This window comes from Pyrus communis, chromosome 2 (genome assembly GCF_041283825.1).
Source record: "Pyrus communis isolate YQ-2024b chromosome 2, ASM4128382v1, whole genome shotgun sequence".
Classification (NCBI taxonomy): Eukaryota; Viridiplantae; Streptophyta; class Magnoliopsida; order Rosales; family Rosaceae; genus Pyrus; species Pyrus communis.
The window spans coordinates 8,206,029-8,232,001 of NC_142566.1; the positions used below are offsets into that span (position 1 = coordinate 8,206,029).

General features: G+C 40.9%; 4 protein-coding genes and 1 pseudogene across 5 annotated transcripts in view; 2 read left to right on the forward strand and 3 right to left on the reverse strand.

The window, feature by feature from the left end:
- Nucleotides 1-387: 387 nt before the first annotated feature.
- LOC148698493 (uncharacterized) lies at nucleotides 388-1,822 on the reverse strand. Its single transcript, XM_088678216.1, has 4 exons — nucleotides 1,414-1,822; nucleotides 827-978; nucleotides 513-707; nucleotides 388-396 (listed from the first exon to the last, which is right to left on the reverse strand). Exons 1-4 carry the CDS (start codon nucleotides 1,820-1,822, stop codon nucleotides 388-390), a joined length of 765 nt encoding a protein of 254 aa, XP_088534342.1.
- A 3,979-nt stretch (nucleotides 1,823-5,801) lies between these two features.
- LOC137737373 (uncharacterized) lies at nucleotides 5,802-20,927 on the forward strand (annotated as a pseudogene).
- The window catches only part of LOC148698494 (E3 ubiquitin-protein ligase BRE1-like 1), a 28,179-nt gene continuing 22,555 nt past the window's right edge, over nucleotides 20,350-25,973 (forward strand). For both annotated transcript variants that reach the window (XM_088683847.1, XM_088683851.1), the window contains exon 1: nucleotides 20,350-21,097. The gene's annotated coding sequence lies outside the window, so the exon portion shown is untranslated. The remainder of the gene's footprint in view (nucleotides 21,098-25,973) is intronic.
- LOC148698495 (uncharacterized) lies at nucleotides 22,546-23,615 on the reverse strand. The gene is made up of 2 exons (XM_088677079.1): nucleotides 23,300-23,615; nucleotides 22,546-23,217 (listed from the first exon to the last, which is right to left on the reverse strand). The coding sequence occupies exons 1-2, from the start codon at nucleotides 23,612-23,614 to the stop codon at nucleotides 22,705-22,707; spliced, it is 828 nt and encodes a 275-aa protein (XP_088533205.1). The 5' UTR covers nucleotide 23,615; the 3' UTR covers nucleotides 22,546-22,704.
- Nucleotides 24,490-25,440, reverse strand: LOC137744374 (uncharacterized). Its single transcript, XM_088678235.1, has 3 exons — nucleotides 25,395-25,440; nucleotides 25,033-25,257; nucleotides 24,490-24,659 (listed from the first exon to the last, which is right to left on the reverse strand). The coding sequence occupies exons 1-3, from the start codon at nucleotides 25,438-25,440 to the stop codon at nucleotides 24,490-24,492; spliced, it is 441 nt and encodes a 146-aa protein (XP_088534361.1).

A 25,973-nucleotide genomic window follows, 5' to 3' on the forward strand; every position in this document is an offset into this window, starting at 1 on the left:
ATTGGGCTATGGGATTTAGGGTCTAATTAATTGGTCCAAAGGAAATAAAATAAACATAAAAATTCTAATTGGGCTCAAGGCTGTAAGAAAGAAGATAACTGGTGGATATGATAGGCAACCCAAAAATTAAATCATACCCAATCTTGCTCTTAAATTATCGTAATACTTTTGTTAGGAATGCAATTTGACCCTAACTTGCGTCGATGCGTTCGTGACATCGAGTACGATTTAATTATGTCAATGAGGAAGATAATTTAAAACTTCATATGTACATCCACATCATAAAACCACAAGGGCATTATCGTCACTTTACATACTTGGGGATAAAATATATAATAATTCGGGACGGGTCGTCACAATCTACCCCCCTTTAAGAAAATTTCGTCCCTAAAGTTCCTACACATCACCAACACATTAATAACCATAAAATAGATGTTGATATAGGTCTCGCATACGCTCTTCAGTTTCCAGGTGGCTTCCTTGACCGAATGGTTCCTCCACAAAACTTTCACCATGAGCACAGTCTTGTTCCGAATAACTTTATCTTTCCAATCCAAGATCATCATTGGTTCCTCATTGTAGGTCAAATATAGGTTAATCTCTAGTGGTTGAAGAGGGATCATGTGTGATGGATTAGAGACATAGTGACGAAGCATAGACACATGAAAAACGTCGTGCACTTTTGATAACTCTGGAGGTAGCTCAAGCTGTAGGCAACTTCGCCAACTCACTCAGTGATTTGATACGGTCTAATATATCGAGGACTTAACTTACCTTTCTTACCAAACCATACGACACCTCTCTACGGTGATAGCTTTAGGAATACCCAATCTCTAACTTTATATTCTCTCTCAGTGGCATGTTCATTGGTGATACTCTTATGTCGATCCTGGGCCGCTTTTAGGTTAGCTTTAATCACCTGAATATTCTGCATAGTCTCATCTGCAATCTCAAGGCCCACCAACACTTTTTCGCCGACTTCAAACCAACATAAAGGAGTACGACAAGGTTTACCATAAAGCGCCTCAAAAGGTGACATGCCAATGCTAGAGTGATAACTATTATTATAAGCAAACTCGATCAAAGCTAAACGCTTATGCCAAGCATCTCCAAATTGCGAAACCAAGGATCTCAACATATCTTTTAACGTTTGAATAATTCTCTTATATTGTCCATCCGTCTGGGGATAATAAGCCATGCTATGAAGCAATCTTGAATCGAGGGCTTCCTGGAAAGCTACCCAAAATTTAGAAGTAAATCTGGGATCCCGATTAGAAATGATACTAATCGGAACTCCATGGTACTTGACAATCTCCGAAATAAACTGTTCTACCAACTGACTCAGTGAGAAATTTTCTCAAACGGGTATGAAATGTGCTGACTTGGTGAGTTGATCCACTATCACCCAAGTACCATCATAACCATTTCGCGTACGAGATAACTTGTACACGAAATCCATAGTAATATCTTCCCATTTCCACTGAGGTATGGGAAGTGGCCGTAATAACCCAAAAAGTCTCTTCCTTTCTGCCTTGACTTGCTGACAAGCTACACAGCGACTCACATACTCAGTAATATCTCTTTTCATACCAGGCCAATAATAAAAAGGTTGAATAGTGTGATACATCTTGGTACTTCTAGGATGCATAGCATAAGCCGAAATATGCGCCTCATCAAGAATATCTTTCTTTAATTTTTCGATATTAGGCATGTACATTCGGTTAACTTGCATCAGCATACTATCAGAATCCCTAATCCTGAGATCTTTCTTTTTCCCATCTAAAACTACCTGAATTAATTCATGAGATTCCTCATCATTCATTTAAGCCTTAAGCACACGATCTATCAAGATTGGTCTGACTCGAAAACTTGCAAGTAGGGTTTCTTCCCGATCCTCCATTTCTAAATCAACTCCAGTAGATCTCAATTCTATGAGAAGATGGATACGACAAGCATGTAAAGCATTAAGTCAGCCACGTGATTTCCTGCTAAGTGCGTCTGCCACTGTGTTCACACGACCAGGGTGATACTCAATTGTGCAATCATAGTCACTAAGCAATTTTATCCATCTCCGCTGTCGAAGATTAAGATCTTTCTGCATGAAAATGTATTTGAGGTTTTTATGATCTGTGTAAATCTTACACTTTTCCCCATAAAGATAATGCCTCCAAATCTTCAAAGCAAAAACAATGGCCACCAACTCAAGATCATGAGTAGGATAATTCATCTCGTGGGGCTTCAATTGTCGCGAAACATAAGCAATCACCCTGCCATGCTGCATTAACACACAACCTAAGCTTCAAGGAAGCATCACTATAAATCTCAATTCCCACTATCATCTGGAAGTGCTAAAACACGTGCATGAATGAGGCAATATTTCAACTACTGGAAACTTTGCTCGCAATCATCGTCCCACTCGAACTTAACTTCATTCCTAGTTAACCTCGTCAATGGCAGAGCTATAACTGAAAAACCTTTCACAAAACGTTGATAATAATCGGTTAGGCCCAGAAAACTTCGTACTTCCGTGACAGTACGAGGCTGCTCCCAATTCTCTACTGCAGCTGCCTTCTGAGGGTCTACAAGAATACCCTGAGCTAAAATCACATGTCCTAAGAACGACACTTAATCCATCCAGAATTGACATTTACTAAACTTAGCATACAACTGATGTTCCTTCAATCTCTTCAGAACTAGAGTGAGATGTCTAATATGCTCCGCCTTAGATTTAGAATATACCAAAATATCATCGATGAAAACAATAACAAACCTATCAAGATACGGGTGAAATACTTGATTCATTAAATCCATAACGGCAGCTGGAGCATTGGTTAACCCAAATGGCATTACAAGAAACTCGTAATGACCATATCGAGTTCGAAATGCTGTCTTTGGAACATCCTCATGCTTAATCTTCAACTGATATTACCCAGATCTCAGATCAATCTTTGAAAATACACAGGCACCTTGAAGCTGAACAAAAAGGTCATCAATACGAGGCAACGGATAACGATTTTAATCGTCACCCTATTCAACTGTCGATAATCAATACACAACCTAAGAGTTTATTTTCTCTTTTGCACGAACAATACTAGAGCTTCCCACGGCGAAGTACTAAGCTGAATAACACGCTTATCAACAAGTTCTTGTAATTGGGTTTTCAAGTCCCTTAATTCAGCATGAGCCATTCAATAAGGGGTTAAAAAAATAGAATAAGTACTTGAAATTAAATCTATAGTGAATTCCACCTCAAGATCTGGTGGTAACCCAGGTAAATCATCAAGGAAAACATCAGGAAAATGTCTAACTACTCGAACATCCTCCACACGAGTAGAAGTATCCTTGTTCAATACCACATGTGCTAAATAACCGACATCATTTCCTTAACAATTTCCTTGCTCTCACGATTGAGATAACTGTGACATCCCGTCCCAAAATTCATTTTAACGTACGTGTGAAATTACGACCTTGCCCCTAGTTCGTTTTTGTCACGTTATTGGTTGTTTTGTGTGGTGTGGCATGTGTTGGACCACACACACACACTTACACACACTGTCACTCTCCCCTTTCCCTCTGTCTCTTCCCTGTCTCTCTCTCCCGTGTCTCCCTCTCCCTTCCCATCACCATAAGCGTACGGACAACACACAACTCACCCAAACCATCATAGATCGAGGGAACTAAACCCATATTCGAGCTCGTGAGGTCGAGGGGAGCACAGCCATACCATTTTCAGGTAAGAACTCCATCGTTTTCACGTCGATTCGACAATGGCAGTTTCGAGCACAATTCATGCAAACTTAATCTAGCACGTTTTTGGAAATTTTAAGCTCGTAGGTAGCTTGGTGGTGTCCCAAGGAGCCTCGGAGTAGCTCGTTTAACGAATTTGGACGTCGGGATCACCGTGGTCGAAGTTGGCCAGTTTTGAATTGTGTGGACAGGTATGATCGCGTAGTTTTTAGGCTTTAAAAGTGGTCTAACGCTGTTCTACTAGTCTAGAGCTTTGTTTTGGGTCAAGAATCATGAAAAATGGTTGAGAAACGAGTGAGAAAACAAAGTTTGAAGTTTTTCCAGTTTTCCGGCGCCGGCGACGTCGCCGGAGGCTCGCCGGAGAAGGTGACGGAATATTCCGTCAAATCTGACGGAATATTCCTAACGGCGTCAGTTGACGCCGTCAGTGTGCGCCGCACGTGCCTGCGCGTGGCCGGCGCGTGTGGCCGTGACTTGGCCGGCGAGTGGGGGCACGTGCGGCGGAGGAAAATTTTTCTAAAAATATGGTTGTGATCCTGAGGTTGTGTAGAGCACGTTGGTATATTCATTTGTCCATTTTGAGCATTGTATGAGAAGTTATTACGAGAAGTTGGTTATGTGCTTTAAAGTTAACGTTTTTATAGTTATTTCGCATATAGGTGACACGTACCCCGAGGACGAGCGTTCACACTCGAGGCAGGGGGGCTACGACCCTTCCACTTACCAGTGAGTGGGCTTTTGTTTTCCGTATATACCTATATACATTTATATTCCCAGAAATTGATTAAAAAGGGTCATTTATGTTATGCCATGCACTATATTATTATTGTTTATGCATCATTATATGCATTAGTAGTGGCATACATTTATATATGCGTATTGGGTGCCGTGGACGTACAGGTAAGTGCCAGGTAAGTGGTATGCATGTTTATATTCAGTAGTAGTTTGAGATGATTAGAGAGCTCATAACCTGCACCCCCGGTGTTAGTGCTCCCGCCCAGAGTAGGGCACAGTCCTTCACGTGATGTTCACCTCTCGCACCACACGCTCAGCTTGGATCCAAGTTAGGTGCACAGTCCTGTCGTACAGACCACTTTAGGTGGTTCCGACTCGTAGGTGACCCGCGATTATTCGCACAGTCTTCACGTGATCGTAGCACTAGAGCGTATATATATGTTACACCCAGGCCTGTCGTACAGACCACTTTAGGTGGTTCCGACTCGTGGGCAGGTTCAGTTATTGAGTTGAGATTTGAGCTCTATATGCAGCCGTACAGGTCACGTTAGGTGACTCCGGCTGCCAGATGTTATGTTATTGATATGATTCATACCTGAGCACATACATTTCATTATGAGGTTTTGACATGGCATATCTTGAGCATGATTGGCATACCCTTGAGCATCTTGGGCATATCTATACATACGTATATGTTTATTTTCTGGGAAGTATACAGGTTTTACGGCGAGGGGTTAGAATGTATTTTGCTAAATGGTTTTAGAAAAGATTTGTTTTTGCCCACTCATGTTTTTGTTTTGCGCCCCTCCAGGTTCTAGTTGATTAGCAATTTCGGTGGTTTCCCAGAGGATTCTCCCGGTTTTTCTGACAGATACTCACCAGCGTAGGGTCACCTTCGGGTGTACTTTCATCGCAACTTTTCTTTTGGACTGCTGTAGTCTTGCTCTGAACTTGTATCTCACTTACGCTAGCACTGGTTTTAGTACTTTGTATGCTAGTTTTTAATTATTCGTACTTTTATATTACTACTCTCTTAGCTTCCGCAGGTGCACATGGTTACGTCACCTTCGTGCGATGGCCAGCACGCCCTGATCTTGGTCGGGGTGTGTCAGTTTGGTATCAGAGCCTAGGTTTGGCAGTCCTGTGTCCTTGTGAGTATTCTAATGGTTTTGGTGTCTTCTGTCAGAATTATGCCGCCTCGTCGGAAACCACGTCGTTCTTCTGAGTCTAGCTTCCCCGATGTTGCTCAGTTGGGGGAAGTTATTGCTACAGCCCTTCAGTCTGTGATGCGCCCTCCCCAGAGGACTCCTCTAGAGACTATGTACAATCTGAAGTTGGATAAGTTTAAGGGTAGTGAGGGCCACGAGGGCGCAGAGCGGTGGTTGGAACACATTGAGAAGATCTTCCGTGTGTTGCATAATCAGGGGAACCTTCCTATGGAGAGGTGGGTCGAGACGACCTCATGGTTTCTGGATACGGAGTCTGCAGCTTGGTGGGAGCAGGAGCTTCGTAGGTTGACTCCAGATCAGAGGACAGATTGAAATGTTTTTACGGATTTGTTTAAGAGGAGGTATGTGCCCCCTGAGTACATTGATAGAAAGAAGCAGGAGTTCACCGAGCTGAAGCAGCGGAAGATGATGGCGAATGAATACTACCGCAAGTTTACTGATATGTCCCGCTACCATCCTGATGTTGCTGGTAATCCAGCAGAGATGCTCCGTCGTTTCCGTTTGGGCACCAAGAAGAGGTGGCGTTCTATGGCGACTACCACACACTGTGAGTCCTACCAGGATTTTTATGAGATTTTGTTGAGGATTGAGGACTCTGAGAACATGTCGAGCAACACTGATGAAGAGAAAGACGGCAACCAGAAGAAGGATGACAAGGGTAAGGGTCAAGCATCGCTCGGGCCTCGCCAGACTCAGAACTTCAAGAGGGGTGGTGCTAGCTCGAGTTCTTCGAGTGGTGGCTTCAGTGCCACTGGACAGGGTCGTAGAGGTAGATTTTCTGGTGGTGCTAGAGGCCAGAGGCAGGGCGATGGTGGTCGAGGCAGAGCCCCAGTTTGCCGTAGGTGTAACAACCGGCATTTCGGCGAGTGTAGGCGTGGTAGCAGTGGGTGCTTCACGTGTGGACAGATGGGACATAGAGGTGCGAATTGTCCTCAGGGTCAGCAGCAGCAGAAACCGCAGCAGACCTTTATGCCACCACCTGCACCGCTCCAGCAGATCCAGGGTCCTAGTAGCTACGGCCAGACGGGTCGAGGTGGTGCTTACCACTATCAGGGTGATGCTGTCCCTTATGCTCCGGGGCAGTATCAGTATCCCCAGGATCCCTATTCCCAGGGTGGCTATCCTCAGTATTTTGGCGGCTATATGCCGTATCCTCCAGCTCCAACGGGTGGTTCTCAGTGGTATCAGGGAGGACAGTATCAGCAGGGTGAGATTGCTACCAGCAGTGCAGGGTCTTCGAGACAGTCGGGTCAGCCCAGTCAGGGGCGTGGTGCTCAGGGACGCGGTGTTCAGGCGAGCAGAGGCCGCGGCGGGCGTCAGTAGGGACAGGGGCGTCTTCACAATATTTCTCTGCAGGATGCCCAGAACAACCCAGACTTGATTATGGGTACGTTAAACATTCTTGGTTGTTTTGCTGGAGTCTTAATTGATTGTGGAGCTACACATTCCGTAATTTCTCATACATTTGCTCAAGTGACGCAACCTCGCCCCACACCTCTAGGGTACGATTTAGAGTTCGCTATGCCTAGAGGAGAGAGATGTGTTGTAAATTGTGTGTACCCAGGATGTCCAGTGATTGTAGAGGGTGTTGCTTTGTCAGCCGATCTTATACCGTTAGATATTGTGGACTTTGATGTGATTCTGGGCACGGATTGGTTGCATTTCTATCGTGCCAACATTGACTGTTACAGGAAAGTAGTTACGTTTCACCGACCTGGACTACCTGTGGTTACTGTTGTGGGTGAGCAGAGTGGGGTGAGACATGGCGTTATTTCGGCGCTGCGAGCGAAAAGGTTGTTATCTAAGAGTTGTCAAGGGTATCTAGCTCATGTGGTGTTAGATGAGGCTGTTCCTAACAGAGTTGAGGATGTGAGAGTGGTTAGACACTTTCCTGATGTTTTTCCCGAGGATTTACCTGGTCTACCCCCAGATCGAGACGTGGAGTTCACTATCGAATTGCTTCCAGGTACTAATCCTATTTCTTTAACTCCTTATCGTATGGCTCCCGCGGAGTTGAGGGAATTAAAAGTGCAGTTGCAGGAGTTAGTGGATAAGGGATTTATTCAGCCTAGTACTTCGCCTTGGGGCACTCCAGTTCTGTTTGTGAGGAAGAAGGATGGAACTTTGAGGCTGTGTATCGACTACAGGCAATTAAATCGGGTGACGATTAAAAACCGTTATCCATTGCCTCGTATCGATGATTTGTTTGATCAGCTGAGAGGTGCTTGTGTGTTCTCTAAGATTGACCTGAGGTCTGGTTACTATCAGCTGAAGATTAGTAGGGATGACGTCCCTAAAACGGCGTTCAGGACTCGTTATGGCCATTACGAGTTTCTGGTTATGCCATTTGGGTTGACGAATGCACCAGCCGCCTTCATGGATTTAATGAATCGGGTGTTCCAGCCTTACTTGGATAGATTTGTTATTGTCTTCATTGACAATATTCTGGTGTATTCTAAGTCCAAAGCGGAGCATGTTCGACATCTTACTTTGGTGTTGAAGAGGTTGAGGGAACACCAATTGTATGCTAAGTTTAGCAAGTGCCAGTTCTGGTTAGACCAAGTTGCGTTTTTGGGGCACATCATTTCTGCTCAGGGTATTTTGGTGGACCCTCAGAAGGTTGCAGCTGTGGAGAGTTGGGAGCAACCGCGAACAGTCACCGAGGTGAGAAGTTTCCTTGGTTTGGCAAGGTATTATCGGAGATTCGTTAAGGATTTTTCGGTGATTGCCTTGCCATTAACGAGGTTAACGAGGAAGGATGTTAAATTTGAGTGGGATGATAGGTGTGAACAGAGTTTACAGCAGTTGAAGCATTATCTCACTCATGCACCTGTTTTGGCGCTCCCGGACGATAGTGGTGATTTCGAGGTTTATAGCGACGCTTCCTTGAATGGTCTGGGATGTGTGTTGATGCAGCATGGTAGGGTGATTGCTTATGCTTCGCGGCAGTTGAAACCTCATGAGTTGAATTACCCTACACATGATTTGGAGTTGGCTGCTATCATCTTTGCGTTACGGAGAGAAGTGTAAGATCTTTACAGATCACAAGAGTCTTCAGTATCTCTTTACTCAGAAGGAACTTAATCTTCGTCAACGGAGGTGGTTAGAGTTGCTCAGCGATTACGATTGCACGATTGATTATCATCCTGGTCGTGCAAACGTAGTGGCTGATGCACTTAGCAGGAAGTCACAGGGCCGTATTAATGCGTTGTACGCTAGTCGTGTTCCTCTTTTGGCTGACTTGCGTGCTACGGGAGTGAGGTTAGAAGCAGAATATCGAGAAGTGGCGTTACTTGCTAATTTCCAAGTTAGGCCAATTCTTGTTGATCGGGTACTTGAAGTTCAGGTAGCTGATCAGGAGACTCAAGAACTAATCCAAGCTCGAGAGCAAGGAAGGAGGCGAGACCTCAGAGTTTGTGATTCGGATGGCATGTTGATGCTAGAAGGTAGAATGTTCGTGCCTAATAATGTGGAGTTGAAGAAAGAAATTCTCGATGAAGCACATATATCGGCTTACGCCATACACCCAGGAGCTACTAAAATGTATCATACCATTCGACCATTTTATTATTGGCCGGGTATGAAGAGGGAGATAGCCGAGTATGTGAGCAGGTGTGCGGTGTGTCAGCAGGTTAAAGCAGAAAGGAAGAAGCCGTTTGGGTTGTTGCAGCCGCTTCCCGTTCCAGAGTGGAAATGGGAAAATATCACTATGGATTTTGTGTACAAGTTGCCGCGTACACAAAATGGCTTTGACGGCGTTTGGGTGATTGTTGATCGGCTCACTAAGTCGGCTCATTTTATTCCTGCGAGAGAGAAGTATTCTTTGAGCCGTTTAGCGGAGTTGTTTATCTCGAAGGTTGTGAAGTATCATGGTGTCCCAGTGAGTATTGTTTCGGATCGTGATCCACGATTTACATCGAAGTTTTGGGTGGCCTTTCAGGAAGCTTTGGGCACGAGACTACTTTACAGTACGGCGTATCATCCACAGACTGACGGACAGTCAGAGAGAACTATTCAAACTTTGGAGGATATGCTGCGAGCTTCGGTGTTGCAGTTTGGTGATGCTTGGCACCAGCGGTTAGATTTGATGGAATTCGCTTACAACAACAGTTTTCATTCGAGCATTGGCATGGCGCCATTTGAGGCATTGTTTGGCAGAGCTTGTCGCACACCATTGTGTTGGTCAGAGGTTGGTGAAAGAGTTTTAGTGGGTCCGGAGATTGTTGAGGAGACTACTCAGAATGTTCAGGTGATTAAGTCTAACCTGAAAGCAGCTCAGGACAGGCAAAAGAGTTTAGCAGATCGGCATGCTACTGACAGAGTGTATGAGGTCGAGGACTGGGTATTTCTGAAGCTTTCACCGTGGAGAGGTGTCGTGCGATTTGGAAAGAAGGGGAAGTTGAGTCCCAGGTACATCGGACTATACATGGTCACAGAACGAGTTGGTGAGATAGCTTACAGGTTGGAGTTGCTTCCGGAGTTGGCTAGAGTGCATAATGTCTTTCACGTGTCTAGGCTCCGACACTATGTTGCTGATCCATCTCACGTGATACCTCATCAACCGTTAGAGATTAATCCAGATTTGACGTATGACGAAGAACCGGTGACTATCATCGATTGGAAAGAGAAGGTTCTGAGGAATAAGACAGTGAACTTAGTAAAAGTTTTGTGGAGGAATCATTCAGTCGAGGAAGCTACGTGGGAGACAGAAGATCAGATGAGGGATTTGTATCCTCGATTGTTCTTTGACCACTAGGGGTTGTTATTTGGTTATTTTGAATTTCAGGACGAAATTCTATTAAGGTGGGTAGGTTGTGACATCCCGTCCCAAAATTCATTTTAACGTACGTGTGAAATTACGACCTTGCCCCTAGTTCGTTTTTGTCACGTTATTGGTTGTTTTGTGTGGTGTGGCATGTGTTGGACCACACACACACACTTACACACATTGTCACTCTCCCCTTTCCCTCTGTCTCTTCCCTGTCTCTCTCTCCCGTGTCTCCCTCTCCCTTCCCATCACCATAAACGTACGGACAACACACAACTCACCCAAACCATCATAGATCGAGGGAACTAAACCCATATTCGAGCTCGTGAGGTCGAGGGGAGCACAGCCATACCATTTTCAGGTAAGAACTCCATCGTTTTCACGTCGATTCGACAATGGCAGTTTCGAGCACTATTCATGCAAACTTAATCTAGCACGTTTTTGGAAATTTTAAGCTCGTAGGTAGCTTGGTGGTGTCCCAATGAGCCTCGGAGTAGCTCGTTTGACGAATTTGGACGTCGGGATCACCGTGGTCGAAGTTGGCCGGTTTTGAATTGTGTGGACAGTTATGATCGCGTAGTTTTTAGGCTTTAAAAGTGGTCTAACACTGTTCTACTAGTCTAGAGCTTTGTTTTGGGTCAAGAATCATGAAAAATGGTTGAGAAACGAGTGAGAAAACAAAGTTTGAAGTTTTTCCAGTTTTCTGGCGCCGGAGGCTCGCCGGAGAAGGTGACGGAATATTCCTGACGCCGTTAACGGAATCTGTCAAAACTGACGGAATATTCCTAACGGCGTCAGTTGACGCCGTCAGTGTGCGCCGCACGTGCCTGCGCGTGGCCGGCGCGTGTGGCCGTGCGGCGGAGGAAAATTTTTCTAAAAATATGGTTGTGATCCTGAGGTTGTGTAGAGCACGTTGGTATATTCATTTGTCCATTTTGAGCATTATATGAGAAGTTATTACGAGAAGTTGGTTATGTGCTTTAAAGTTAACGTTTTTATAGTTATTTCGCATATAGGTGACACGTACCCCGAGGACGAGCGTTCGCACTCGAGGCAGGGGGGCTACGACCCTTCCACTTACCAGTGAGTGGGCTTTTGTTTTCCGTATATACCTATATACATTTATATTCCCAGAAATTGATTAAAAAGGGTCATTTATGTTATGCCATGCACTATATTATTATTGTTTATGCATCATTATATGCATTAGTAGTGGCATACATTTATATATGCGTATTGGGTGCCGTGGACATACAGGTAAGTGCCAGGTAAGTGGTATGCATGTTTATATTCAGTAGTAGTTTGAGATGATTAGAGAGCTCATAACCTGCACCCCCGGTGTTAGTGCTCCCGCCCAGAGTAGGGCACAGTCCTTCACGTGATGTTCACATCTCGCACCACACGCTCAGCTTGGATCCAAGTTAGGTGCACAGTCCTGTCGTACAGACCACTTTAGGTGGTTCCGACTCGTAGGTGACCCGCGATTATTCGCACAGTCTTAGAAAAGATTTGTTAGAATGTATTTTGCTAAATGGTTTTAGAAAAGATTTGTTTTTGCCCACTCACGTTTTTGTTTTGCGCCCCTCCAGGTTCTAGTTGATTAGCAATTTCGGTGGTTTCCCAGAGGATTCTCCCGGTTTTTCTGACAGATACTCACCAGCGTAGGGTCACCTTCGGGTGTACTTTCATCGCAACTTTTCTTTTGGACTGCTGTAGTCTTGCTCTGAACTTGTATCTCACTTACGCTAGCACTGGTTTTAGTACTTTGTATGCTAGTTTTTAATTATTCGTACTTTTATATTACTACTCTCTTAGCTTCCGCACGTGCACATGGTTACGTCACCTTCGTGTGATGGCCAGCACGCCCTGATCTTGGTCGAGGTGTGTCAATAACACCCTGTCTCAAACCACAACGCTCGCCAACAAAAGTAACCACAGGCAATCTCGGTCGATGGAAAGTGACAACCTTCTCATAACAATCCAACTTGGCACGATTGTAATGTAACCAATCTATGCCCAGAATGACATTAAAATCAACAATATCTAATGGAACAAGATTAGTTGGCATGATAACATCCTCCACAAAAATAAGACATCCTTGATACTCCCAACTAACATAATGACATGATATAAAATAACACACAAATTAAACCCTATAATTGTAGTATGTGTAAATAAGGATCGTTCTAAGCTGGAGATTAGAATGGATGCTAATCTACTCAAATTAGACTCAATTACACTTAACTAGACTTAAAAACAGAAAACTAGACTCTAACAACTCAAAACAAGCTAAATAGACTCAAAACACACAAACTAAGTTAAATGGACTCAAAACAGGTACTAGGAAGTGATTTGAATGAAAATTAAACTAAAAAGACTCAAAATACTAAATGGGGACAGATTCTGACGAATTGAAACTAAACTAACACAAATAAGAACTAAGGGGGTATTTGGACAAATTTTAAACTTAACTTGACTCAAAACACTAATATAAATAGACTTAAACATATTCTAGCTAAGTTCAAACACAAAATATTAAAGGGGGATTGGTTTTGGACGAAATTAATTAAACTAAACAGATTGCATAAACTAAATAGGTTAGACATGAAATTGGGTGTTTTAAAGGTGAAAGGCTAGCTAGAGGGGCATTCTCCACACAAGACACATATGCATATAAATCGATTTCCAGTTATTATTTTAAACCATGAATGACAATGCCCTAAATTAACCGTGAGAAGCACAAATTAACTTTCAGATTTTCCTAAATTCATTGAATTGGATGGATAAAGCATTGGCAACCAAATAATTCTTCAAAGTTCCCTACATGAGCAGCATAATAGAGACACAATCAAAGATCATTAAGCTTTGTGAAAATCATAAGCATTGGCAAGGCATTTGTAACTATGAACTGCGTGATACTCCTGCCATGGATTTATTTAACACAATCATGACTAGTGACTTCCACTATTTATAAATATAAGTTCATAATGATTAGGTGAAATTCCCTTATATTTTAGCATCGAATTCATGAATGTAAACTAAGTATGCATCCTTAATCAACACACAAGAATAAGTTATCAATCAAACAGATAAGTAAATCGATTCATGTTTTATGAAACAATAACTGGAGGAAATCAATTCATATCACATATATGTTCATGGCTTTGAATTCACCTCTAACTAAAAAGAAATTAGTTCCTCATGTTCATCATAATTGAAAACCAAATTAAAATAAACATCGAACTAAAACTATGGATAGAAAGAACCCAGAAATGTTCCAACACTCCAAAGTAGGTTGCGGCACTCCCTTGGATGGTGCCAAGTACGGCTCCAATCCTTTTTCTCCTTCCTTCCTTGCTGCGGCACTAGAGAGATTTATGTGTATGTGGTGTGAATATATGGGGTGGTGGTCTGAATTGTGCAGCATAATGAGGTATTTATAGGCTAGGGTTCACACAATTTCTAAAGGGAAAATGATTGCACAATCCTAGGGGGAAAAGGATTAAGAACGTACGGCAGGGAATTAAAGCTTCTAGAAAGGAGGTTGTGGCAGCCTTCTAAGATCAGGAATAGGGTGTACACAGCAAGGATTTGGGCCTTCTAGAAAGGAATAGGTGCGGTACCAATCTAGGGACAGATAGGACCTTCTAGAACCATATATCTAGGTGTTCTAATGTGAAATTGAGTCCTCTTTGCAGCTAAAATTAAGGTAGGAAAAGATTAGGATAGGATAAGATAAGATAAGATAAGGTTGGATAAGGTTTAGATAAGATAAGGTTAGATAAGCTTCCATGTTTCTTGCTCTTTCCTTATCTTTTTTGTCTTGAATTTGTTTCTCCATATTTGTAGCATGTTCCTAGCCTCATTTGACTTCAAATTAATCCATCCACCTTGCTCCATATGCAAGCTATCCATTCCAGTCCAAAATTGCTCTAAAATGCACCAAAATGCACTTTCTTGCTTCTTTTGCCATTTAAACCTGAAACACACGAAAATAGCTTAAATCACTATAATAAGTAGAAATTAACTATGTAAATGCAAGAAAACAAGCTAACTAAGTCGCATAAATATGCTCCTATCATATAACAAGTTTCACCTCTAGGCATCGAAAATTCTAACTCGTAATCGAGGGGTTTGGGGTAAGGTTGAGTCTTTTGAGCAAACATATGAGAAATAATGGAATGTGTAGCACCTGAATCAATCAATACTCTAGCAAAATGACCAAGAATATTCAACATACCCATAATCAAATCAGGGTTACTTTGAGCATCTTGCAGAGTGATATGGTGAACATAGCCATGCGCCTACTGCCGGTCACCACAACCTCTGTTACTTTGATTTCCACATCCTTGCATACCTCGTCCCTGACCAGGCTGATTAGGCTGCCTCGACAAACCAGCATTGCTAGAAGCAACATCAAAGTTCTGAGATTGTCCTCCAGCATACCACTGTGGTTCACTACCCTGGTATGGTGTATACGGGGCATAATCTCCTTGATATAGTGGATAACCACCCTGATAATACGGATCAACTAGATATTGATAGGCTCCACTAGAATACGGAACTACATCCCCTAATAGTGGTAAGCACCACCATAACCTGTTGGGGTATAACCACGAGGCCCTAGAACCTCTGAAGGGGTACAGTTGGTGCTAAAGTAGGAGGTTAGGGTTTCTGCAAGTTATGCGAGCATTGGTGAGCTCGATGCCCATCTGGCCACAAGTAAAACACTCGTTACTCTTTCGTCTACACTCACCAAAGGACGATTGTTGCACTTACGACAAAGTGGAGCACCTGAAATGCTAGAATCTCTTTGTCTCTGGAATCGAGAACCTCTTAAAAATCGATCGCCCTTTTGCGACGCAGTAGAACTCGAACCACCACTGGACGAACTAGAGCTAGTACCACTTCATTTAAAGTTCTGTGTTTTGCAAGGACCATGCGATGACTGCCGATTATCTTTATTATTATTTTTCTTCTGGTTATTATCTTTTTCTTCCTCTTTATCACTATCATCTGGAGCATTCTCAGAGTCTTCAACTCGAAGTAGAATATCGAAAAATTCTTGATATGTAGAACAGGGAGTCGTAGTCGCCATAGAACGTCACTTCTTTCAAGTACCCCACTTAAAACGTCGAAACATCTCAGCAGGATTTACAGCAATCTTAGGATAATATCGGGACAAATCACTGAACCTCCGATGATATTCAGTAGCTCACATTTTCCTTTGCTTTAAATGCAAGAATCCTTCCCTCTTACAATCCAAATACTCTGGAGGTATAAATCTCTTCTGAAATAGATGCTTAAAAATCTCCCAATTTGTGGCATTTTCCATTGACAACTGAAAAGATTCTCGTCACCACCATGATGCAGCCTCCACACGCAATAACCACGCGGTTGTCTCAACCCATCTGTCCTCTAAAATATTTCATTGTCGCTGCATCACCCAAATGGTTTTCTCAACATGTTCGAGTCAACGCTCAGCTCTCTTGGGCCCCTCATTGCCAAAGAAATCATGTTCGAGTCAATAGCTTCACCAAGTTGTCTGATATCTGGAAAATTAGGCTCAAAAGAAGTACGTGGCTCTCTACGAGGCGGCATGGTTCTAACATAAGAGATCAAAATGATTAGAACACCAACAAAAGGCACATGACTGCCAACCCTAGGCTCTGATACCAAACTAACATGCCCCGACCGAAGTCGAGACATGCTGGCCGTCACGTGAAGGTGACGTAGTTAAGTGCGCAACAGAAGTGAAAATGATAATAAGAAATTATGAATAAATAAATAAAACTAACTAAAACTTATTTATACTAAAGATAATATGAAGTGTGTGTGGAAGTGACCTAGTCATGCTACAAACGTTTCAGAGCATAGGTATCACAAGTGCAGTCAAACTAAACGAGTACTAATTATACAAACAGGGAGAAGATCCCTACTTATTTATAGAGATGTCAGAACCGCCGTGAAGTCCTCGTGAGCCACTAATGATGATCAGCTACCTAGAACATGGAAGGGCGCAAAACAAAAAACATGAGTGGGCAAAAACAAAGCTTTTGAAAACACAGTTGTCTTTATGAACATACTAACCCCTCACTGTAAAACCCTTATAATTTCCCAAAAAATAATAACACGTAAGTATATAAAAACAATGCTTAGAAGCAGTGAAAACAAAGGTATGCCATGTCAAGATGTTTAACAATAAAATGTGTAAGTCTGGTGATGTAAATCATTGTAGAATAATATGTCAGCCGGAGTCACCTAATGTGACCTGTACGGCTAAATCTATAGCTCATCAGGTATGCTTGCACATGAGTCGAAACCACCTATTGTGGTCTGTATGACAGGGCTGGGTGTAAATAAGTACGCTCGAGTGCTACGATCACGTGAAAGTTGTGTGAATAATCGCGATTCACCTACGAGTTGGAACCACCTGCTGGGGTCTATACGACAGGGTTGTGCACCAAACTTGGATGCAAGGTGAGCGTGATGTGTGAGAGATGAACATCACGTGAAGGACTATGCCCTGGCCACGAGTGGGAGCACTAACACCAGGGTGCAGTATAATGAACTCAAAATGCATCAACGTATAACCATACACAATACAACTAATATCATCATGATATGCTCACCTGAAGCTTACCTGGGCCTTTACAGCCTCATCCAATACTATGCATAACTATACTAATGCAATACTAATACGTAATGCACACATGACATGGCATTTAAAACATACGTTCATTTAAAACAGTTTCTGAGAATCGTAAGCATATATACATATATAGAAAACAAAAGCCCACTCACTGGTAAGTAGCAAGATCGTAGCCCCCAAGTCTTGCCTGACCACGCTCGTCCTCAGGGTACGTCTCACTTATATGCGAAATAACTAATTTAATGTTAATTTGATAGCACATAAACAAAACTTAGGTTTAATTCCACATTTGTTCCTCAAATGGGGTGTTAGAATATACTAACATGATCTACTCAACAACACGAACACCCCTATATTTTTTGGATGTCACACGCGTCAACCACGTGCAGGCATGTGCCTGACACACTAACGGGATCCCTAACAGCATTAGGGAATATTCCGTTAAATAATAGAATATTCCGCTTAAAAACTGACAAAGTTACTTGACGCCGTCAGTATATTCCGTCAAAGTTGATGGAATATTCTCCTCCTTTTCTAGTGGGCTTCGTTGGAGCCGCCTCTGGCCACCATCTATTACACTGGATTCTAGAAAAATTTCAAATTCAATATCTTCTTCCTTTTTCAACTAAAATCCATGAATTTTATATGGATTTGAAGCTCTTGAAGAATAGAACACAACCATACCTATTTAAGGTCCTAAAAACGATGGAAAGTGGTCAGAATAAAGCTTAGAAAACCCCGGCCAAATTGAAACTTCATGAATCCTGTTATCCCGACGTCAGCTCCACCCTAAAACTACTCTAGGGTCTCTATGGAATTGATTAAGAACTTCTTTAAGCTTTAAAACTTCGTGGAACATCCACAATCACGACGGAGCAACAAAGCACCTCGGCGAAGCTCGTGAGTTCTCAGGTCTCCGACGTCTATTCCTCGACCTAATGGTATGGATGAACTCGTAACATTTATAGGAGTATGATGGTAGTATCAATAGGGTCGATCCATGGAAATTTTGGTAAGTTTGAGAGTGATGGTCTTATAATGTACGAACAAGGGAAATTTCGAGAAGATGAGGGAGAGGTGAAGGGTATGTGTGCATGTGTGGTCACAAGTTGGCCAAAATAAAAAGGGTCACAAGCCCTGATTGGGCTATAGGATTTAGGGTCTAATTACTTGGTCCAAAGGAAATAAAATAAACCCAAAAATTCTAATTGGGCTCAAGGTTGTAAGAAAGAAGATAACTGGTGGATATGATAGGCAACCCAAAAATTAAATCCAACCCAATCTCGCTCTTAAATTATCGTAATACTTTTGTTAGGAATCCAATTAGACCCTAACTTGCGTCGACGTGCTCATGACATCGAGTACGATTTAATTGCGTTAGCGAGGAAGATAATTTAAAACTGCATATGTACATCCACGTCACAAACCACAAGGGCATTATTGTCACTTTACATACTTGGGGATAAAATATATAATAATTCGGGACGGGTCTTCACAGTTTATTTAATTTGGTACTCTATGTAATTTCATATTTTTCATATTTTTCATATTTGTTTAGTTTGGTACTTTATTTAAACTAAGAGCATTTTTATTCAAACAACATAACATACCAAATAAAATTATAAAAACACTCCAAATAAACTTAAAAGAAAAAACTAAATAAATTATAAAAGCACACTAAATAAACTTAGAAAATTACACCAAATAAAATTACAAAAACACATAAGATAAACTTAAAAAAAAAACACCAAATAAGCGAAGAGCTTTTTTCTTCCACCACAAGCTTGATTTAAGTTTCTTCACCTTATTTCAAAATCTTATCGGAAATCTATCTATAAAATTCTTACATAATCATGACACATGGCTACGAAATTCATTAAAAATCTACTTGAAAATCTAGCCATAAAAATTGTACTTTCGGATAATGACACGTGATGTGACGAGATTGGTTAAAATTCTATCCGAAATTAAAATAATTTTTTTTATAAAAATAATTAATAATATTTTAATACGAATTGCCTGAGTTATTCAGTTTAGGGGTGGAAATGCACTTGGACAATTACTGTTCATTAAAGGCAGTTATTGTTCATTTAGATGGTTTTTTTTTTCTTTTTTTTTTTGGACAAACGATATTTTCTATACTAAAAGGGAGGGGATGGGCTTAGTCTCACGATGGGGCTAGAAATAATATGGTTCAAATTCATCTTTCACGAGAATCGAATCTAAGACCTCTCACTTACAAGTGAAGAAGAATACTATTGGACCGTAGTACTAAGTAGCAAAAACTAATGATATTATATACACGTGCGAAAGTAGGCTAAGCCACATAAGGGCATGCAATAATGGGTTCAAATTCGTCTTTGGAATTAATTGAACAGACAAACACAAAAGGAATTCAAGTACAAATTGCAGTGCGTATCGATGAAAAAGAAATTGCACATGTTGAATGGATCCGAGAAGGTAGAGTTTCTCTACAAACCATTCGAGCTAAAATTGATTATTGTTCCTATGCAGTTCAAACTATCTATGGGGTATTAGGCATCAAAATTTGGATATTTGTAGTTAAGACCTTTCGCTTACAATTGAAGATAAATACCACTAGACTGTAGTACTAAGTGGTCACTTGAAATGATTGAATTACCTTTTGCCGATGGGGCTTTGAGGGTAGAAGTGCTTAGGGTGGAGTTGCTCAGAAGAGGATCCTCCCCAGATCCACTTTGTGAGGATCTTAGGGATCCCCACATCCTAGCCGTTCATTGTATATCGTGCGGCCAATTTTCGTCAGATACTATTTGTATTTAATTTTAAATAAAAAAAAATCAAATGATTTCTGATTGCACGAGACACAATGAATTGCTAAGATGTAAGGATATTATAATTCCCATAAAATGGATCTGGATGGAATCCAATTCCTAGTTGCTCAGTTTCATCATGCCGTCGCAGAGCGCTAGTGAAACTAATCAAATAATCCCCAGTGCTTACCACACCACCTACAACCTCACGCCCAACCAATCACCCCTCACACTCTCAGGGTGCGTTTGTTGCACCGGACTAACTCGGACTGGACTAGCTTTAGCGACTAAGCTAGATTGGCTTAGACTAGACTAAGCTGGACTGATTTCGTGAAGCGTTTGGTAGAGTGTCAGACTATAAAAAAAGAATAGTTAACAACTATAACTTTATATCGTTAAATACACATTTAATAATATTTTGTTATTAACTCAATAATATTTTATTTTTTATTCAAGCTTTTTCTTTGTGTTTGTGTCTGGGACGTTCTCCTCTATCTGGACTTTCTCCTTGGGAGTTCATTATTTTCTTCCTCGTTAGTGTCGCCCCCCAACACTCATTTTTTTCCTGCAAAACAATATCCTTCAAAGGAATTTTTCCTGCAAAATCGTCCCTAAAGCTACTCTCTCCTCCATCTCTCCATTTTTCTTTGTACCAAAGCTACTATCTCCCTTTCTTTATCCATTTCTCGGGAATTTTCTGGGAAAATACTTTTCTTTTTTGGGAATTTTATGGGAATTATTGGGAATAAGGAAGAATTTTTATATGGGGATTGTTGTTGTTTTTGTTTTGAAATTTTTTTTTTTTTTTCAAATTTTGGTATTGAGATTTAGATAGTGGGTGGGCTGGGTTTCAGATCTGGGAAAGAGAGAAGCAAATAGATGGGCAAGGGAGAAAGAAGCAGATAGATGGGCAAGGGAGAGAGAAGCAGATGAAGCAGAGCAAGGGAGAGAAGCAGACGAAGAGAAGCAGATGGAGTGAAGCAGCGAAGGTCTTAGCAATTTGATGCCTTTCGATGGAACCGGCTAAGACCGTCTAGCAATGTCCTTTATTGAGGTGAGTCCCGGCTAGTCCCACTAAAGGTTGTCCTGCTGTGTAACAAACACGGTATTGCTCTAAGTTTTAGTCCAGTCCAGTTCAATCCCACTTAGTGAGGGCAAATAAACGCCTCCTCAGGTAGCGTTTGGTACGCAGACGGGACGGGACGGGACGGAACAGATGTTCTGTGTTATGTTTGGTACGCGCAGGACGGAACAAGACAGTTGTTCCGTCCTGCGTTTGGTAGCACATGGACGGAACGGAACCAAAAGATTAAAATGACTAAAATACCCATGTTCCGCTGTTGTTTGGTACAATTTTATGGGCGGAACGGGACATGACTCTTTTTTTTTTTTTTTTTTTTTAATAAGTTGTTCAAATTTGAACACTATTATCCATTATTTGTTTTTCTTGGTCCAAATTTTAATAGGTATATGTTGTGTTTCACATGCAAACCCCTTTAAAATTTGTAATTTTTCCCGTTTTCTACACCTCCATTCAAATTTTCACCACAAACCCATCAAATTTTATTGTGCAAATTGCAAAACCCACACCCCAATTTAATTTTTAGTCCCTAATTTTGGTCCTTTCAGTTGTGGGTTGTTGTTGTTAAGGATGGATTTATAAGATGTTACAATCCTATCACTAAGGAAATAAATAATTTACATAAAATCATAATAAACTACGAATCCCAAGAATACAAGAATATATACACAAAAGTTAACAAATTGTTGAAGAGAGCTGGAGTATTCAAAGTAGGTGTGGATGGTTGGAGAAATGGCAACGAGAATTAAACTCTTCTAGTGAAAATTTGATGAAATGGAGTAGAAGAAAATTTAACAGAGGAAGGGAGGAAATTGATCATCTAATGCATTATTTGGGTTGCCTCCATGATAATTGGGAGGAACATGGTGAGCAGATTAAGGCCTTGATAAAGTGTATTAACAAATTGAAAGAAAGAGAAAAGAAGTTTTAACTAGGTCTCGAATCAAATGGATGCAGGTTGGGATTCTAACTCAAAGTTCTTTCACTACACCACCATATAGAATAGATGATTTAATACAGTTGAAAAATTGCAAAACATTCAAGGGGTATGGATAGAGGAGGCGAATGTTACATGGTAGACAGTGGAAGAGCATTTCATCAACTTGTTCATGTCTGGGGGTTAGCAAGATTGGGGGGCTATCCTTGACTATGTTATCCTAATAATATCAGAGAAGGTGAACAATGATTATACAAAGCCAATTGGCAATGACGAGATCAAGGATGATTTGTTCCCAATAGGGTGTTTAAAGGCTGTAGGCCTTGACGGTTTTGAAAGAGATTTTTCCCATTCCTTTTTGGATATTATCTCGGAAGAGATCAATGGCCTAGTTCAGGATTTCTCGAGTGGGGGAACAAGCCCCAAGCACCTTAATAGGTTCTACAAACATTAGAATTGGCCTTGTTTAGAAGGACACCCCTCTAAATATTCCCCATTGCAGGAACAAGGCAAACCACATAAGAGCACATGACAAATGTTGAAAAATATATAAGTTTAATGATCATGCATATCGTAAACATTTTAGGGTTTAAACATTTAGAACTTAAACAAAGAAAATGAAATATGCATAACTTAAACATGAAATATCCGAAATCAAACATTCGTCCTGACTTAAAAAACAAATAATGTCTTACTAAAGTAATAATGAAAACACTTAGAAGTTGATAAAGTTCCCCATACTAAAACCACAAATACTAAAACCTCAAAGGCTCTCCATAAACACTTTAATGAAATCTGGCTTCTGTGAGTCATCCAAGGTGCTCCAAATACCCATCAGATCGATATCTTTCACTAACTTCATTGAAATTCTTAACACCTGATCGTATGGGAGACCCATGGCCTGAAGCTCAGAAGGTAGTCTAGCTTTTGCTTCTCTAAAAGTAAAACTTTCACCTAATTTCTTCATTTCAGTAACAGCTTTATTCCAACCTTCACTGATAACAGATACAATATTTGCATCACCATCATTCCTGCTCCTCTTCCTCTTCCTAACAGGTTGAGAAGCACTAGATGTAGCAACAGAAGGAGATGGGGTAGGTGAAAGCGGAGGTATCTCAGAAGTCTCACAATCCTCACTTTCCAAACCCATATTTTCAATTGCATCTGCCGCTGATTCAGCAATGCTACCCGTGGCTCGGTCTCTCCCAAACACCGTACATAGCCGTGGATACAACGGGAATGGCTTATTTGGTTTGCAAGATGCATTGGGATGTTTCTACAATAAGAACCCAAAGAAATCAAGGTTAAGACTTTCAAAACAACTAATTGATAAAGAATAAGAAAAAAAAAAAATTTACCTTCACCCACTCCCGTAGTATTTCGTCACTATCCACAACAACACATTTTTTCTCATCATCCCAACCAAATCCAGATGTATTCATCATGTCATATGCAGACGAATACTTTTCTTTCAGACGCTTCAATTTGTTTTGTATATGCTTCGGCTCTATATTAATGCCAGGAATATGTTCCCTCATCTTGGAGGCAACCGTTACAAAAGTACCAGCCTTAAAATTGCCGGTCTCACACCTAACACCATCAGCAACCATCTCCTCGAGGATGGTAAGTAGTACATCCTCCTCATGATCAATCCAATTACGTGAGGTGGCCATATAATCTATCAAATAAGCCATATATTACACAAGTAACACAAATAAATTTATATTAGTTGTACTAATCAATTACCAAATCAAATGACAATGACTAAATTTATATTAGTTGTACTAATCAATTACCAAATCAATAGAAGCCAGCCTCATGTCTTATGTTTATCTTGTGTATGTAAATGTGCACCCTACACATGCTAGACACACAAGGTTCAATTCTTTAAAACAAATAAGAACAACGACGGTTCAATAGCGTAAGAGAGGGTTTTGTTTATCAAGTGGAAAGACTATAAAATGTTAAACCAGAGGTCCGTCTAAAGAAAACTCGAGAGTAAACAATTAAATAAATAGAAAAGTTGCATATGGATGGACAAGCACAAACAGAAAATCCAATACCAAAAGCACCAGAGGAATCTAAAAAAACGCTAATTCCTAGTTCATTCAATAGGAAGAGAGTAATCTTACTAAACTGTTTAGAATGTAACAGAAATTTTGTAGCCCTTCATGGTTAATAGTTTAATTTCCTTCAATATCAAGTAATCCAGCAACGAAACTATCCACTACAATGTCGTAGATTCCTAATGCACTTGAAACAATAGACAACCTAATTTTAAAATAAGCCAAATCAATAGTTTAATTACCAAATCAAATAAGCCAAATCAAATGACAATGACTACACCCTAATTTTAAAATTTATTAAAATTTAGTAACACAAATAAACATATCAAATAAGCCATAACATCTAGATAACTCCCAATTACCATATTACAATAACAAACATCTCAATAGTCTTGATGTTACGAATTTTCAAGCCAATTACAACAACTAAATTGAGTCCCCATCTAAAAGATAATTACAACAACTACCATGTTAACCAATTTTCAAGCCCTTCTTCCTCTCCACTCATCATATATTTCTCTTGCAAGATCATCCCTCCATTGAGTCCATATTTGGCTTGACTCAACGATTTCAATGTAGGCTAATACTTCTGGTAAATCTTCCCCTATAGGTAATTCATCAAATGCAAGCCTTGCATTTTCTTCAGGATCAACTGCCATATACATTCTGATAAAATTATGAAGTAAACTACATGCGGTGATCATTCGTCCCTGAATCTTGATTGGATAGTGGGAAGGGCTTCGTAAGATAGCCCAACGTCGTTTGAGGAGGCCAAAACATCTCTCAATGACATTCCTAGCACATGAGTGTTTCATATTAAAATATTCTTCATGATTCCTAGGTGCCCGTGAATTGTTTTCCCACTCTTGCAAATGGTATCTAGTGCCTCTATACGGTGCCAGAAAACCCTCACCATTCGTATATCCGGAATCAACCAAATAATATGTACCTATATTAGTTGATAATAAATTTTAGTTGTTGGCCAACAAAGGTAAGGAAAAATACTAGGTGCTTGTTTATCTTACCATTTGGGACCTTGAGGCCATTAGCTCTAGTAACAGCGTCACCAAGAACTCTCAAATCAGTAGCTGATCCCTCCCAACCGGATAACACATATACGAATTTGAGGTCGTGTGTGCATACGCCTAACACATTAGTTGCTATATGACCCTTCCTTGTTCTATATCTTGGTCTATCGGCATCAGGCACAGTGACCCTATGTATGTTCCATCTAGCGCTCCCAAGCAACCCTAGACAAAGGAAAAACTTATATTAATTAGCAATTACAAATAATTATGTTATTAATGATTTTACTATGATTATTACCTTAAAGCATTTCCATCTTGATTCCGTGCAATCCTCTGGGATAGGGGTTGGTTTTGCAAACAACACATCTTGCAAACTGAGTAATGCACGCAATACTCTACGGACATATCGACTAATAGTTTCACCAGACCTAAAAAATCTAACTTGCATTGACCTATTTTTATTGTGGTGGGCTAATATGTTAACAAAAGTAGCTACTTGCTTGTGACATCCCGTCCCGAGATTATAAAAACGTACGTGTGAATTTATCCTTTTACCCCTAGTTCGCTACATTTACGTTTAGTGTTGTTTTGTGTGGTGTGGCATGTGTTGGACCACACACACACACTCACACACACTGTCTCTCTGTCTCTCACTCTCCCGTGTTTTCCTCTCCCTCTGTCTCTTTTCTGTCACTTCTATCTCTCTCTCCTGAGCTCCATTCATTCTTCTTCTTCCTTCTGAAAACGTACGGACAACACACACATCACCCAAACCTTGATGGATCGAGGAAACTAAGGACACCATCGAACTCGTGAAGCTCGTACGAGTGCAACCATACCATTTTCAGGTGAGAAATCCTTCGTTTTCATGTCGATTCGAGGTAATCCGATTTAGGTACTATTCATGCAAACTTAAACTAGCGTGTTTTTGGACTTTT